This window comes from Prionailurus bengalensis, chromosome D3, assembly GCF_016509475.1.
Source record: "Prionailurus bengalensis isolate Pbe53 chromosome D3, Fcat_Pben_1.1_paternal_pri, whole genome shotgun sequence".
NCBI lineage: Eukaryota > Metazoa > Chordata > Mammalia > Carnivora > Felidae > Prionailurus > Prionailurus bengalensis.
The window spans coordinates 31,903,021-31,920,687 of NC_057356.1; the positions used below are offsets into that span (position 1 = coordinate 31,903,021).

The following is a 17,667-nucleotide window of genomic DNA, read 5'->3' on the forward strand; positions in this document are numbered from 1 at the left end:
GACATAGAGGAAACTTGAGGTCATTTTACTAAGTGAAAATCTGTTAATTGTAATTTAGCACATTACCAGAGTAAAGGAGAAAAGCTATATGATCACTTCCATAAATGTAGGGAACACACTGAATACAATTCAACACCCATTCATGATAAAAAAATGTTTAGTCAACTAGAAGTTGAAGAGAAACCATCTTAATTTGAAAAGGGTATATCGATCAGAAACCCAAAGCAAATGTTATGTTTAGTGGTTAAACCTTAGAGGCAGTTGTTTACAAATCAGGGGAAAAAGTATGTCTATTCGATATTGATTAGGCAGTCCTAGCCAATGAAATTAGATAAGTAAGGGAAATAAGAGGTGTGAATAAATAAGAAATATGAAATATAGGGAAGAGACAGAATGATCACTATTTGGTTATATTGAGAAATTCAGAGTCACTACAAAATAATAGAGAGCTCAGCAAGATTGCTGGATGAGAGAGAAGCATTAAAAGTCCGTAAAAACAATTGTGTGTGTGTGTGTGTGTGTGTGTGTGTGTGTGTGTGGCAGATTGCATTTTCCAAAGTAGCCAAACCAACATACATTCTCTGCACACACAGTGTGAGTGAGATTTCCTCCCACTGAGAGGTGGTCTGTGTTTCACTACTCTTTGCATCTTAGAAGGCTCAGTGGGTGAAAATACGAACTATAAAGTTACCTGTTCTGGGGCTGGTGGCATATAAGAGGGTGTGGAACCCACAGTAAGGTCATTTGCTAAGTGACTTCAATAATTTATTTATGCTTAATTTATAAAATTATCTGGTGCCTAACTTAAAATGCTTTTTCTCACATGTGATAGTGTGACCAAAGACCCAATTAATTTTTGCTGTTAATGCACACTTTAAAACAATTTTTTAATGTTTATTTTTGAGAGAGAGAGAGACAGAGTGTGAGTGGGAGAGGGACAGAGAGGGAGGCACAGAATCTGAGGCAGGATCCAGGCTCTGAGCTGTCAGCATACTTAACCGACTGAACCACCCAGCTGCCCCTCACTTTTTACCAGAATTCTCAGAAAAACGTATTCTATTTGGGTGAAAAAACAAATTGGGTGATACACCAAATAGCTGAGTGCCTAGTGCAGCTGTGTCCTCACAGAATTTCTTCCATTGTAGAACACAGAAAACTGTAAGGGTCCTAAAATGAGCTTCTGGCCTAGTGGTGGTTGCTAAGCACTTATGGCTCTAGAAATAAAATTTGAGGATATTTCTGGACTCAAAGTAACAGTAAAGTGGCATAAAGATGAATAAATAGATTAAAGGGTTTTTTTTTTTAATTTTTAATGTTTATTTGTTTTTGAGAGATAGAGTGTGAGCAGGGGAGGGGCAAGACAGAGGGAGACACAAAATCTGAAGCAGGGTCCAGGCTCTGAACTGTCAGCAGAGCCTGACACGGGGCTCAAACCCACAAACCATAAGATCTTGACCTGAGCCAAAGTCAGCTGCTTAACTGAGCCACCCAGGTGCCCAAGATGAAGAAACAGATTAAAGTTTTAAGGTAGAAACTCCAAAATAGAGATGGGTATTAACCCATCTGAGTGTGATGTGTTTAGCCTACTCCATTGCATTAGTTCTGTATTATATAACGTGTTTAAGGTTACTTGTAGGGGTTGAATATTGCATGGCAATATATAAATTCATCAAGAGCAGAGACTTTGGTGCCTGAACGACCTTTGTTGTCCTGCCACTTACTGGTTTTGTGACCTTTGACAGATTGTTTTATCTCTCAGAGTCTGTCATCCCTCACAGGGATAACTGTTCCTACCAGTGTTGTCAGAATTGAAATAGATAACGTAGGCAACGTGCTTTGTGTTGTACTTGGCATATCATAAGTGTTCAATAAATGTTACTGTATACTGGCTGGGAAGGTATCTGTTTTGCTATATACAATTTAAGAGGAATATTAAAATATATTTTTGTTATTTTAAGGAAATTCGCAATGAGTCCCATGACTATCCTCATAGAGTGGCCAAGTTTCCAGAAAACAGAAATCGAAACAGATACAGAGATGTAAGCCCATGTAAGTATTTGTGGTTTTGTGTGCATGTGTATGTTGGTTTGTTTTAGGCAGGTTACGGTGAAAAAGTTTGGGATAGGGTTGATAAATACAGTGGTTTTTTTTGCATATTAACATAATAAACGTTCTTTAAGGAAAAATTTCAAGGTCTAGAATAGAAGGAAGGAAAACTGCTCATAATTCATCCTTCAAACACAGCCACCGTTACTTTGGCGTACTTTCTACTAATCTGTTTTTCTTATGCATAATTTCCTTTCTTTAAAATAATTGTAGTCATATATGTGTGTATGTGTATTCATAAACATACTTCCTTTTCCTATTATTCCATAGGCTTTGTAAGTTTTACTTAAAATATTTATCAGTATAGTTTGCTTTTTTCCCCAAATTATAAAAGTTGTATGTACTCACTGCAGAAAACTTTTAAAACAGAAATATGTAAAGGAAAAAAACCCATAATTTAAAAACAAAAACTTTTGGGTTTATATTCTTTTTGTATTTTTTCTGAACAAACATATATACACATTCTTTTAAATTTAAAATTAGAATCCTTCACATATTGATTGTAGCTCTTTTCCCACATAGCAATACATTATAAACATTTTCCTATATTAAGTCTTTTAGTGGCTTTAATAGTGGCTTTGGATGTGCCATTCTTTTGTGTAACGGTTCCCTTGTGGTTGACCATTTGGATTCTGATGTACCCACTCATGTACATGCAATGATGGTTCGGTGTTAGTGTGCTGAGTCCTCCTGTATAGACTGAATAATCTCACTCTATTCAAGGTCGCAGATTATATACCCTTATGTATGTTGTAGTCCTTGTTAGAAGGGTATGGACATTCCATTGAAAATCTAATTACTGGGGGGAAAGTCCATACTTTATTTCTTCCATGAACAATGTTTTTCTTTGTGTCAACCAAGTACATTTCCATGAAAAGTGTGTTGGCTAATTTTGGACAAATCAGATGGACTAATCTGTTAAAATATTTCATGTCTGTTATCAATTACTTATTAAATACTAGGTTTCTCTTTCCATATGGTGTGGGTGTGTGTGCAGGGAATGGGGTTGTGGGCAGTGGTTGTAACATTTAGGTGCTCCTTCACCCTCTTCAAATTTCTGGTTGAATATCCTTGAGCTAGAGACACTAATCTCCAGTGTTTACCATGACTTTGAAGACCCTATGTTCCAGGTGTACACTTTGCTTTGTTGCCTTTAATTTAAAAAAAGAAAAAAACAAAAAACCAAACTTTTTGTTTTGATAATTGTAGATTTGCATGCAGTTGTGAGAAATAGCACAAGGGTATCTTGGCCTGGTTTTCCCCAGTGGTAACCTCTTATATAACTACAACCAGGAAATCCACGTGGATGCAACCCATTCAGATCTCCCCAGTTTTACCTGCACTTATTTGTGGCTGTGTTCAGTTCTTTGTGGCTCTGTTACACGGTAGAGTGTGGGATTACAGTCTGGGCACAGACCAGTGGACCAGCCCTACCACAAGATCCCTCCCTTTTGTGGCCCCAGCCACCTTGCTCCCTTCCTCCTATTCCAAGTCCCTAGTTGCCCTTGTTTCTTTACATAAATCTGTTGTAATTGCAATCACTGGATATGATAATTGATGTTTGAATTCCCTGATTAGTTTGATCAAATTGATCTAAATCGAGGAATTGGTAAAAATTGGAACTGAGATGCTTAAAAGTAAGACATTTGTAACTTAAATTCCTCTCAACTATACAAGTCAATGAAATGGTTGTGATTTGTCCCTTAAATGTTAGACTTATTTACCCAACCACCTGTTGGACAGGCCAAGTTGAAGGCTGCAAGGAGAGCTTGGTTGTTACCAAGTGTACTTAGTAACCCTGCCTCCATCCTCACTGGCTTGGGCTCTTTTTTCTGCTAGTCTTCTCAGGAAGAGAGCCATTCGCCTTGTATGGGTACCTAGTATTAGGGACAGGCATTTCTTCCTCAGAGGAGGTGTGGCCCCATGCCCCCTGCTGTCTTTCTGGCCACTCTCTCTATATGGTGGTCTCCAAAGCTGCACTCTGCTATGGGCATGCCACTCAGTGAACCCTGTCCCTGCATCTTCTCCTTGTAGAAGCCTGGCTCTCCCCTGAGTAAACTACCTTTCTGTCTTTCTCAGGTAGAGGCTACTTGTTCTTGCTTCCCCTGTAACCACAGAACTTCCTAGTCCAAGCCATTACTCTCCAACTTGCATATTATAATGATCTCCTCTGAGACTCATGCCATCCAGACACATCACACTGCTGCCCTTGGATCTGTCCCGACTTCACAGTCCCCATGTCGCAGCCTCCTCTCACATATTTGCCAAAGGCTTGAATGCTGAGGACGCCGTTCACTGTCTTCCTCTTTGCCCTCTCCTCTCAGTACCTCTTTCTTTGTGCCTGGATGGCGTCGTGTCCCTGGGAAGGAACCATGTAATGCCGTAGACTTACAGTTCTGGACCTCTCAGCTCACAACCTGAAATCTTAAACGCCGCTATCTTGACGGCTACTTTCTGTCTTCTTAGCCCTTGACTTCACCAGGATGTTTAGTTCCTTGATTTTTTCACCTATTGTAGTACATTACTTCCTTCCCCACCTTACTTATTACTTATTGACTTTAATAATCTCTGTGGGTCTGTAATTCTCCCTAACCCCATGAAACTTTGCCTCAAGTAGTTTGTTGTTCAGCTTCTGTAAGCTATCGTTGGGTTCATGTGTGCACTTGGGTAAACTTGGGCACTGATTGGACCTGGGGTGCCTCACTGTCCTCCTACACACCGTTGTCATTCCCACTGCTCCTCCGCTCTGGCTTGTCCCACAGGAAGCCAGCTCTCAACCCACCTTCATGCCCACTACTCTTAGAATGTGATCTGCCTTCAGTCCTGCAGAGAAACATTTTAAAAATCAGGAAATAACTCTTCAGCTTCCACCACCTGAAAAAGTTAATATCTCTCTGAACTCATCTTAAGTCCCAGGAGAAGAACCTCCCTGCTCTGATCCTAGGTTTGTATCCCAATGCCTCATTCCTCCTCAGGGACCTCATTCTCTGTCATTACCACTCTTAATCGTGTCTTCAACCTTTTTCTCACATCTCCTCTTCCTTATTCTATAAATGTGCTTCAGCTTCTTGTCATCTCAACCCTCTTCTCTCATCTCGGCCCCACTTGTCCTATTACCTGTGTGGACATAAGCACGTGCACACCTGTGTGCACAGAGTCTCAAAAGAAGACATCATACTATTTGCCTCTCCATCCTCATCACCTATGCATTCTTCAGCCCATGGTTCTGCCCCAACCTCCCCACTGAAACCTTTATTCTAAAATACCATTTTCAAGCTTTCTAGTTTTGAAATGCAGTGAGGGACTTTCCATTGGTTTCTTTTCTTATCCCTCTGTGACTTTTGATAATGTTGACTCTGCCTTCCTTCCCTAAAACCATATTTTTTCTAATTTTGCTGTTACTTCTCTGGCTAGTCACCCATTTCAGAGCTTACCTTCCTTAGTTGACTTTGTCTTCTTCAGGGTTCTGTCTCTGTCTCTCCTCCTTCTCACTCTTAACAATTGTATGTATGAGTGGTCTCGTTCTGTGGGTTTGTTACCATCTTTCTGCTTATCACCCTAAATCTCATCTTCAACCTAGGTCTCTCCTCTCAGCCATAAACCCATTTATGCAAGGCACTCATCTCTGTGTGGATGTCCTGTAGCTGCCTCAGACTCAATATGTCTAGATACTGAGCTAGCATTCCTCCCACACAGTCCATTGGTCCCAGCCCTGAGACCTGCTTTTTTCCCCATCCATAAATGGTGCCACTGTTGGCACATTTACTGCAGCTAGAAACTCAGACTCCTTTCCCATTCAGGTCCCATATCTACTTGATAACTAAGTAATTATAATTCCATTTTCACAATGTGTGGGGTTTTGTTTTTAGATTTTTAAGTAATCTCTATACCCATTATGGAGCTTGAACTCACAACCCCAAGATCAGGCATCACATTCTCCACCAACTGAGCCAGCCAGGCATTCCCCAGTGTGACCAGTTTCTGGTATCATTACTTTTTTGGAACATCCTCCTCTTTCTGACCCAGAACAGTCAAAATCTTCTTCTAATTATCTACAACCACTTCCCACTGGGTGTTATTCTCACACAGTGGAGGAGGTCATGAAGGTGGTGACTCTCACTAAATCTAGACAGCCCCAGGAATGTGTATTTTTTAAACACTCTCAAGATGATGTGGATGTACCTTACCTGATTGATAGTCACTTTATCATTTAAAAATATATTTCCATGCATAATACTTGACAGTTGTTGATTTGGTTCAGAAAACATGTATTGAAAACCAGCTACTGACAATATGCTTGCGTTGAGAATACCGTGAATATGTGTACCATGCCCTCTGATAATTCATAGTCTAGTGGGAGATACAGACCTGTTGTGCTTTGTGTATCATGAGCTAGTACTGTGTATTGGTGGAGCTGTGTCTGAGGAGTTAGGGGTGGCTTTTAAGAGAATACATGGTGGAGTGCCTGGGTGGTTTAGTCGGCTAAGTGTCCGACTTCAGCTTAGGTCAGTGATCTCATGGTTTGTGAGTTTGAACCCCGCATCGGGCTTTGTGCTAACAGCTCAGAGCCTGGAGCCTGCTTCAGATTTTGTGTCTCCCTCTCTCTCTGCCCTTCCCCCACTTGCACTGTCTTTCTCTCTCTCTCTCTCTCTCTCAAAAATAAACATTAAAAAAATTTTAAAAAAATACATAGTAACCAGCTAAATAAAGGGGAACTGAACATAAATTATTTTTTTATGAGTCCCAGATTTTTCTAGGTTTTGATTCAGTAGGTCTGGAAATCTGTGGGTTTTTTTGTTTGTTTTTTTTTTTTTAATTTTTTTTTCAATGTTTATTTATTTTTGGGACAGAGACAGAGCATGAACGGGGGAGGGGCAGAGAGAGAGGGAGACACAGAATCGGAAACAGGCTCCAGGCTCTGAGCCATCAGCTCAGAGCCCGACGCGGGGCTCGAACTCGCGGACCGCGAGATCGTGACCTGGCTGAAGTCGGATGCTTAACCGACTGCGCCACCCAGGCACCCCATGGAAATCTGTGTTTTTAAACAGTCTCTTCCTTATGTGATTCTTATATACCCAGCTTGGCACCAGTCCTCAGACTGACATATAGAAACTACATTTGGAGGTGTGAATATGAAAACTATATTCAAACAGGGATATTTTGAAATAGAATTTGAAGAAGTCCACAATCTTCCTATAATTGCCACAACCAAAAGATGCCTCTATTGTCTCCATTAACTGTGAGACAGTTGTGAAAGAGGCAAGAACTTGGTTGGTTTAGAAGAGAGTAAAAGATTGTAATAATCACTTGAAGAGTTATATTTATACTTTTAGAGACTGCTGGTAATTTTAAAAGTTTCTTTCTGCTTTACAGGTAGAAATTCTGTAAATCCTGTATTTGGTCTAACTGTCACCTGTTTTCACTGGCTCTGAAGCAGTTTTTTTTTTTTTTTAATTGTGGTAAAAAAACCATATAACATAAATTGACCCTCTTAACAATTTTTAGGTGTATGCTGCAGTACTGTTAACCATATGCACATTGTACAACCCATCTTTTCATCTTGCATGACTGAAACTCTTTACCCGTTGAACAACATCAGTTTTCCCTCCCTTCAGCCCCTGGCAACCACCATTCTACTTTTCGTTTATAACAGTTTGATTACTTTAAATTCCTCATATAAATAGAATCATGCAATATTTGTCTTTTTGTGACCAGCTTATTTCACTTAGCATAATATCCTCAAGGTCCATCCATGTGAAACTGTCAGTTTTTAAAGGAAAGTAACACAAAGACTTATGATTCTGGTAGTGTGACAGGTTATATAGTCCATAGTCCTTTAGTGCTACAAAACAAGAAGATTCTCAATAAACTTTTAAAAAAGTTACTAGGTGGGGAGGAAGTAAGGAAAACTTGCAGAATTCCTGTGCCCCTCCACCTCCAAAAAAAACAAAAACAAAAAACTCACCAAATGGCATAGCTACCCTGAATGCAAATGCCAGTATTAGCTCTGAGATTTGTATTCACTTAATAAAATAACCTCAAGATCGATTAAGCAAAAAAGAATAGAATTATAGGAAGAAACTGACAAGTCCATATTCATGGGCTTCTTAATAAGATGAAATATAAGTAAAGAAATAGAAGATTTAACCACACAGTTAAGCTTAATTTAGTAAGAAAAATATGTAAAACCTTATGTCCATTTTCTTCTAGGACTTTGGAATATTTATAAAAAATGGACCATTGACTAGGCTGTAAAGTAAATCTTAACAATTTAAAAATTGCTGTCTTACAGGCCATGTTCTTTGACCAGAATGCAATTAAATTATAGATTATTAATAAAAGGATAAAAAATCACATAAATTTGGAGATTTAAAGATTTCCAAGTAATTCATGTGTCTTGGAAACTTTAAAATGCTTAAAAGTGAATAATATGTAAAATATGTAAATAAAAAGTGAACAATATATACAATGTTTATATAAAATAATATATAAAACTTAAAACTTTAATAAAGCAGCAAAATAGTAATACAAAGAAAATATGTTGTCTTAAATGTATTACAACAGAAGGATAAAAATTAATGTGCAAAGAATGTGCCCCAGTTCTTTCTGTGAGCTCATTATAGAACTTTGATATCCAAACCAGAAAAGTTAGTAAGAAGACTAAAAGTTACAGGCATATCTCCCTCATGAATATAGATGTAAAGATTAGCAAACTGAATACAGCAGAGTCTGTAAGTTTATTTTAGGAAGATAGGGGTGGCTTAACATTAGAAAATCTTTAAAATGTTGGTTCACCACAGTAACTAGGTAAGGGAGAAAAAATCATATGAACATTTCAGTAGGTGCAGAAAGATTTTTTAAAGTCAGTTCTTGCTCATGATTAAAAACAAAACACATAGCAAATTAGAACGGGAGGGGGAACTTCTGTAACTTAATATAACATAAGTCTAAATGATAACACATTAGAAACATTTTTTTAAAAATGAAGAACAAGACAAGGATGCCCACTATTACCACTTCTGCTTAACATTGTGCTTTAGTCCTAGTCACTACAGAAAGAAGAATAAGAAATGAAAGGCATACAGATTGGGGGAAAAAAAATTAAGACAGAAACAAAGCTGTCATTTTATCTGGTGCCATAACAAACCACCCCAAAACAGTGGCTTAAAACAATAGCAATCAGTTATCATATATACAAATATATGGACTCAGGAGATTCTTGCTCAGGGTCTTTCATGCTGATGGTAGCTGGGGCTGGAGTCCCCTTGAGGCCTTCCTCGCTCAGTTGTGGGCTGTTAGCCGACACACCTACAGGTGGCATGTCCATGTGACCTGGACTTCCTGGCAAACAGTAGCCAGGTTTCAGGAGTGAGTGTTCAGAGAGAGCCAGCTAGAAACTGCATTGCCTTGTGCCACCTAGACTTAGAAGTCACTCCAGTTCCATCACATTGTGTTCATTAGTGGCCATTCAGGTTCAAGGGGAGAGGACTGAAGCTCCGCCATTAGGTGGAAGAATTAACCAAAGAATTGTGGACATGTTTCAAAACCATCAAAATTATAGATGATACTGTTTTCTTGGTAATCCAAAAGCACAGATATATCAAAGAATTACAAGGAACCATTTTGATAGTCTCAGAATTATAAGACAGCAGATATTTGAGTTATTAAAATAGGTCTTTATACCTGACAGGGATATGCTTATCATCTTCCTTAGCAGATTTAAATAAAAGCTGTTGTATAATAGTAATCAGAGCAAGTATAGATATACTTAAGTTTTATAGTAACTCTTATGTAAATATTTGTCAGTATTCTTATCACATCTGAAGTTCAAAAATAAAGACCTACTGCGCTTCGCATTCTCAAAATCCATTCTGTTGTCAGCTTCTGTTCATTCTTTTCTCATTCTTTGTTAGGACTTTGGCCTTTGGTTCTGTCTTTAATTTTGTTCTGTTGTTGTTGTTGTTTTTAATCTTTGATCTTAAGGCAAAATCAAAGCTGTTTTGGACTTTTAATAATTTGTTTCTACAGGTCACTGCACTGGAGGGGACCCAAGATATAAGAATTAGAACTCTTGGTGAAGAAGCTAGAATTGATTAGGTGGGGAAAGAAAACTTGAACTGAACAGCATGATAGCTGACTTCAGATACTTGAACTTCAAATGACAAAAGGAATTAATTATCCTGTATTAAGCTCAAACAATAGAACTGAGGTTCACAAGTGAATAGCACAGTTGGTGAATTTCAGGTCAGAATATGCAGGATCTTTCTTGCCCTGAAAAGCTACTATTTAAACATACAAATGAACCATATGAACTAGTGCACTCTCATTATTGTAGGTCTTTATTCAGAGTGTGGACTTCTCATTAGAGACATTCTAAAGAGCATTTGTGAATAAATTGTAGAGGATTGGTTAGATAATTTTGAAATATCTCTTGTATGCTTCACTTCTTGCCCCATTCCTCATCCCTTCCTCACTTTCTTCCCCCATTTGCCATTCTCTCCTCTTACACTGTTGATTCCTTAACAGGTGCAGCCTGGTTTTTTTTTTTGTTTTTTTGTTTTTTTAATTGGACTACCTATCCCCCAGTAAAGTTTTGTTCAGTCTTCAAGACATAGGTATCACTCCTCTGAGAGGTACCTACTGAAAGTTACTAGTTTGCTTCTATAGCACTTTATTTCTGTATTCTGGTTCTAATCTTACTGCCTTATAATTTTATTTATTGCGTTTACTCTGTAGAGCAGTGACATTTAACAAGGATGCTTGCCATCTCCTAGGAGACATTATGGAAATTTGTGGGGGCTTTTTTCTTCTGGTGTATTTTTTTTTTCAACGTTTTTATTTATTTTTGGGACAGAGAGAGACAGAGCATGAACGGGGGAGGGGCAGAGAGAGAGGGAGACACAGAATCGGAAACAGGCTCCAGGCTCTGAGCCATCAGCCCAGAGCCTGACGCGGGGCTCGAACTCCCGGACCGCGAGATCATGACCTGGCTGAAGTTGGACGCTTAACCGACTGCGCCACCCAGGCGCCCCACTTCTGGTGTATTTCTATTCAACTATCTACATATGTTAACATATAAATTACTTTGCATTTATTTTTATTTCAATTAGGGCATTATTGATATTTAAAAAATTATAGTTTCTGTTATCTCTAATAGGGAAGCTACAAAAGGTATTAAAGACATCATTAAGCCTCCCCTCTGTCCTCTGAATAATTCAGTCTAAAAGCCCTTGGGGTTGGGGACCCACATGTGGAAGGCATGTAGGTAAGGGAGGGCATCTTGGGGGGGCATATTTGAAGAGTTGAGGGAAGGTGAAGTGAGCCCTATGATGTTAGATTAGAATTAGTGTTTCAGTGGCCTGGCTCAGTCAGTTAAGCTCCTGATTCTTGATGTTGGCTCAGGTCATGATCTCATGGTTTGGGAGATCGAGCCCTGTGATGAGGCTGTGCTTTTGGCACAGAGCCGGCTTGGGATTCTCTCTCTCCCTCTCTTTCTGCCTCTCCCCCACTTATGCTCGTACACTCTCTTGTTCTCTCAAAATAAATAAATAAACATTAAAAAAAAAAGTATCCTGGAATGTCTTATAGTCCCAGAAGGTTAAGGATGCTGAAGAAATGATGAGGCTGTGTCAAACGGATATCGAAGCCAGCTTGAAGCCCATGGGCCAAACTTGGGAGCGATTTGAGCGTTGAAATAAATAATGATTATAACCTACTGAATAAAGTAGGAATCCATGAGTTTGTACTTCTATCAGTAATATGAATAAATGGGGAGAAAGGAAAGATCTACCTTAGTGTAGGATGTCAAGTAATGTTGAAATAAATGCTAAACTTGGTGGGTAAAACTTTGATGAGGAACAAAATATTTACATAGTCTTAAAGTGTCCTTATACAAAATACTTATTAATACAGGAGGAGAATAGTAAGTGTGCGGTGGAGAAATCTGGCAGACACCAACCTTAAACAGGTGATCATGACCAATTATGGGACACATCACATTGAAATCCTGAACTTCCCCTATGGAATGCAGTGAGTACAGAACATTACTCTGTGCTGAACTTGCCAAATGTGTATTATCTAAACTCATCCATGGGGAAATACCAGACAACTCCAATGGATTGACACTCTGTAGTCTTCAAAGGGTTATAAAATAAAACCCTTCCCAGGGAAGACTGAGGAATGGTTCCAGTTTAGAGACTAAAGAAATATGACATCTAAATGTAACATGTGATCATGTATTGGATCCTTTTGTTTAAAAGGTATTATGGGGGAGTGGGAAACGGTACCTGGGTGGCTCAGTCAGTTATGTGTCCGACTCTTGATTTTGGCTTAGGTCATGATCTCAAGGTTGTGGGATTGAGCCCTGCCTTGGGCACTGTGCTGGGCATGGAGCCTGCTTAAGATTCTCGTCCCCTCCCTACCCTTCAGCCCCTTCCCTGCTTGCATGTGTGGTGGGCACACGCACGTGCTCTCTCTCTCTCTCAAAAAAAAATGTATATTCCCTTAAGTACCACATGATCATTGAAAGATTCCAATAAAGAAGTTTAAAAAAAGAAAAGATATTAGGACATTTGGTGAAACTTGAATGGGGTCTGAATTAGTAAAGTATCATTGTTAATTCTATGATTTTGATGGTTGTACTGTGGTTAAGTAGAATTGAGTCCTTCTTTGTAGAAAATACACACAGAAATGTTCATGGATAATCAGGTATCATGCTTGCACTTGCTGTCATGATTTAGGGAAAAAATTCTTTGTATTTTTCTTGGCATTTTTCTGTAAGTTTTGAAGTTATTTCAACTGAAAAATTTTTTAAAGATTATTTAAAGGGGAGGATACTGAATGCAAGTCAACATGTGAAGGCAAGAAAAGGAAATAAAAGGCATACACATTTGAAAGAAAGAAATAAAACTGTCTCTATTTGCAGATAGTCTAGACATGATAGTCTACATAGAAAATCCCAAGAACCTCCTAGAACTAATAAGTGAGTTAAACCACGTTGCTGTGTATAAGAGCAGCATATAAAATTATCTTTCTGAGGCACCCAGGTGGCTCAGTCAGTTAAGCGTCCGACTCGCATGATCTCGTGTCATGATCTCGTGGTTGTGTTGCGTCCACATGACTCCTGAAACAGAATGCTACGGGCACCAGTGACAGTCACAACAAAGTTTATTGCAACGAGAGGCAAGGCCGACCGGTCGGCACCGACACTCTTCATCAGAGTGCGGCCTCGAACAGCCTGGGTACAGAGTTTTTATAGCCGACCACATCGTCTTATCATCACCTGGGAACAGAACAAAGAAATAGTTCCCAGATGGGGGTGGAAACAGTTCAGACTTTCTGCCGTTAAGCCACAACCAGTTGACATCCTTGTCCCTGCCTCTGGCACCACCTTTTCAAAGTTCTCAACATGCCCTTGCCCCACTCCAGTCAATCACCAATCCAGTTGATTTTCCTTGAACTTTTTGTTCCCTTGATTGATAGGACAAGGCTGTTATCTCTTAACCTACAGTGTCAAAACAAAGCTGTTACTTCTCAAGGCTACAGGTTAGCCCTACACTAACCCTTACAGTTGGTAGGTTCGAGCCCCGCGTTGGGCTCTGTGCTGACAGCTCAGAGCCTGGAGCCTGCTTCAGATTCTGTGTCTCCCTGTCTCTCTGCCCCTCCCCCACTTGTGCTCTGTCTCTCTCTCAAAAATAAATAAACATTAAATTTTTTAAAAATTATCTTTCTACCTACTAACAATGGACACAAGGAAAACAGGATTAAAAATATAAGGTCATTTGCAGTTGCTCTTAAAAAATGAAATATCTTGGAATAAATCTAACAAAACATGTATAGGGCCTGTCTGTTGAAAACAACAAAACACTGATAAAAGAAATCAAAGATGATCTAAATAGAGAAACATACCATGTTCACAGATTGGAACTCTCAATGTAGTAAAGATGTCAGTTCTCCCCAGATTTTTCTGTAGGTTTGACACAATTCCTATCAAAGTCTCAGAAAGATTTCTTGTAGATACAAACAAGCTTACTCTTAATGTGTGTGAAAAGGCAAAGGAACTAAAATAACTAAAACAATTTCAGAAAGGGAGAAGAAGATGAGGAAGAATCATTCTGCCTGATTTTAAGACTTACTGTATTAACTGTGGTATCAAGATGATGTAATATTGGCAGAGGAATAGAAACATAGACTGGAAAACAGAACAGGGAACCTAGAAATGGACTCGTGCAAGTATAGTGAATTGATTTTTGACAGAGGTGCAAAGAAATTTAACGGAAGAAGGATGATCTTTTCTACAGTCAGTACTAGAGCAATTGGACATCCACAGCAGCCCCCCCCCATCTCAACCTAATATTCCTTATACAAAAATTAAAGTGGATCATAGACTTCAATGTGAAGTATAAAACTTTTAGAAGAAACAGGAGAGAATTCAGGACCTAAGGCTAGAGGAAGAGTTCTTAATGTGACACCAAAAGCACTGTCCATGAAAGAAAAAAATCAGGAAATTGGACTAAACCAGAATTAAAAGCTTTTGCTCTGCTAAAGACCCTGTTAGGGAATTGAGGATGAAAAGACAAGGACAGACTGGGAGAAAATACTTACAAGCCACAAAGAACTCAGACCTAGAAAATAAAAAGATCTCTCATAATTCAATAGTAAAAGACTAAAGCGTAAAACAAAAAAAGTCCAATTAGGAAATGGGCAAAAGATTATGAACACAGATGTCAGTAAGCATATAAGCATATTAAAAACATCATTAACCATTAGGGAAATGAAAATTAAAACAATGGTGGTGAGAGTGAGAGATCACCACACACCCACTGAACAGATAAAATAATGAAGCCACAATACTCTAAGAATGTAGAGAAACTGGATCTCATATAAAGCTAGTGAGAATGTAAAATGTGTAGCCACTTTGGAAAATAGGTTGGCAGTTTCTTAAACTAAACATACCTTATACAACCCAGCCATTGCACTCCTGGGCATTTATCCTAGAGAATTGCAACATTATGTCCATACAGAAATGTGTGTGTGAAGGTGCATAGCAGTTTTATTTGTAATAGCTCCAAATTGGAAACAGCCAAAATGTCCTTCCAACAGGTGAGTGGTTAACAAACTAGTATATTCATACCATGGCATACTACTCAGCAATAAAAAGAAATGACCTATTGATAACATGCAACAAGTTGGATAGATCTCAGAAGACTCATGCTGACTCAAAAAATCCAATCTCAAAGGTTACATATTATATGATTCCATTTTTACAGCATTCTTGAAATGATAAAATTATAAAGAACAGATTAATGCGTTAGGGATGGGGTTGGTGGGGAGTATGACTGTAAAGGGATTGCACAGAGGATCTTTGTGGTAATGGAACAGGACTGTCTGTCTTGATTGTGGTAGTGGTTACACAATCTCCACGTGTGATAAAATAGCATAGAACTGTACACACCCACACAAATCTGTGCCCATAAAACGAGAAATTGGAGTACAGTCTGGATTATACCAATATCTTTCCAGGTTTCTGAATTTGATGGCTTCCTAATTTGGGTACTGGGTAAGGGTACTGTGCTAGGCAGTGGGAATACGTAATGAACATGACAGGGTCCCTGGCTACACAGAGGTTAACCCTAACAGAAGGCCACAGATGGCTGGAGGTGTGGGCACTGCTGCTGCCCCAATTTCTGAGTGTATCAAAATCTTATCATAATGGTAGCCTTCTAAGAGAGGACCCCCACTGTAGCCATGGCTCATCACTTGGGCAGCTCACCTATAGAGTACTTACACTGGAAGAAGGAGCAAAAATGTACAGGGAGGGAACTTAATGTCCTGGGGAAATGTGGCACATCTTCTAGTACCATGGGTTATACTTGGAACGTGGGAAGGGAAGGTGTGATTGCTTATATATTAAAATACAGATGCATAATGAAGTAGAAATTTTAAGTTCCTATATATTTTTAAAATAGGACTTTCCAAGGAGTTTTGTAATGGATACTTGGAGTATATTAGGGTCAGTCGGTAAAAATAATCAAGAAGGATTTGTCTAGTCCAGCCATTTCATCTTACAAGAAAACTGAGACTAGTGATGTGGCTGTTATCACAGGTTGTAGTAACTAAGTTGGATGCTGATAATGTTTCTGAAGTAGCAGGTTATTCTTTTCACAACTGTGAAATCACAGCTGTGTCTGTGGTCATGTAGGTTGGTAGAGCCAGGACACACATCAGAATCTACATCTTTAGGCCCCGTAGATGGTCTTTCATCTGCGCCACAGAGTTCCAGATGCCTATGCTGGAAAGTTCTGGAGGTGTCTGAGCTCTAACCTTTTTACTGAATTAGGTTACTCTCCAAGTCAATTAACATAACCTCATCTCCCGCATAGGTTTCACAATGGTTTAATAGTGATTTGTCATTCTAACAAAATTCTACCGTAGTTTAACAATTTAAATATGAAAATTTTCTGGAATTCAGTGTATAAACAATGCTTGAACACTTGCCAACCTAAATTGTTATGGCGTTGTACTGGGTAGATGCTAAGAAGATGGAAGTAGAAACTTTTTCTCTGAGTTGAATTTAGGAGGTGTGACTAATCAGTACAGATTTTCTTAACTTTCTGAACCTAACTTGCAGGCTCTTTCTCTACCCTTTGTTCATTGGGCTCAAGCTCCATTATTTGTGTCCCTCAGACATGTTGGGCACATACCCACCTTAAGTATTAACTTTGCTCTGTGCTTGGAACACTCTTAACCAAAATATCCATATGATTGACCTCCTCCACTCCTCCAGGTCTTTGCTAAAATGTCACTGTCTTAATGAGGCCAACCTTCCCCCCTATTTAGAATTGTAACCTATCCTGCTCCTCCTCCCCAGCATGATGTTCCCCTTCACTCTGCATTTTCCCCCCATAGCATTTGTGCTGTATAACATATCATTTACTTAGTTGTTTTGGCTGTTGTTTCCTTTTCTGAGAAGGTGAGCTCCACAAGAGTATGGATGGGTCCTGAGTGCTGAGAGCAGTGCCTGGAATGTGGAAGGATTTACTAAATATTTGGTCTGTATTGTTTCTGTGGTGTCCCATGAACTTTTGGATGTAAGGAAGGTACTTTCTGCCAACTCCCTCTACTCTCCATGCTCTCTCTCTTCTTGAAGAGGCAGTTACGAGTTTCAAGGAGATGGTTGAGGTGTTGACTGATAATATTAAACTAAAGTTTCGTATGTCTTATTTAAAATTTTTTTTTTCAACGTTTATTTATTTTTGGGACAGAGAGAGACAGAGCATGAACGGGGGAGGGGCAGAGAGAGAGGGAGACACAGAATCAGAAACAGGCTCCAGGCTCTGAGCCATCAGCCCAGAGCCTACGCGGGGCTCGAACTCCGGACCGCGAGATCGTGACCTGGCTGAAGTCGGATGCTTAACCGACTGTGCCACCCAGGTGCCCCTCGTATGTCTTATTTTATACGCACTATTAAAGAGGAAGGATATCCGTGTTCCAGAGTATATTAATGTATTCTACACATTTTTAAAGGATACTTCTCAGGCGTTCTTTCCATTGCAGAGACAT

The 17,667-nt window shown here is 39.2% G+C and overlaps 1 protein-coding gene across 4 annotated transcripts in view; it reads left to right on the top strand.

Moving 5' to 3' along the window:
- The window catches only part of PTPN2 (protein tyrosine phosphatase non-receptor type 2), an 85,294-nt gene that overhangs the window by 20,980 nt on the left and 46,647 nt on the right, over nucleotides 1-17,667 (top strand). For 3 of the 4 annotated variants that reach the window (XM_043559431.1, XM_043559429.1, XM_043559428.1), the window contains exon 2: nucleotides 1,959-2,049. In XM_043559431.1, the coding sequence (XP_043415366.1) occupies nucleotides 1,959-2,049 (91 nt within the window). Of the gene's footprint in view, nucleotides 1-1,958; nucleotides 2,050-12,110; nucleotides 12,136-17,667 lie in introns of those variants that run through there. The other variant, XM_043559430.1, reaches the window with a different exon arrangement.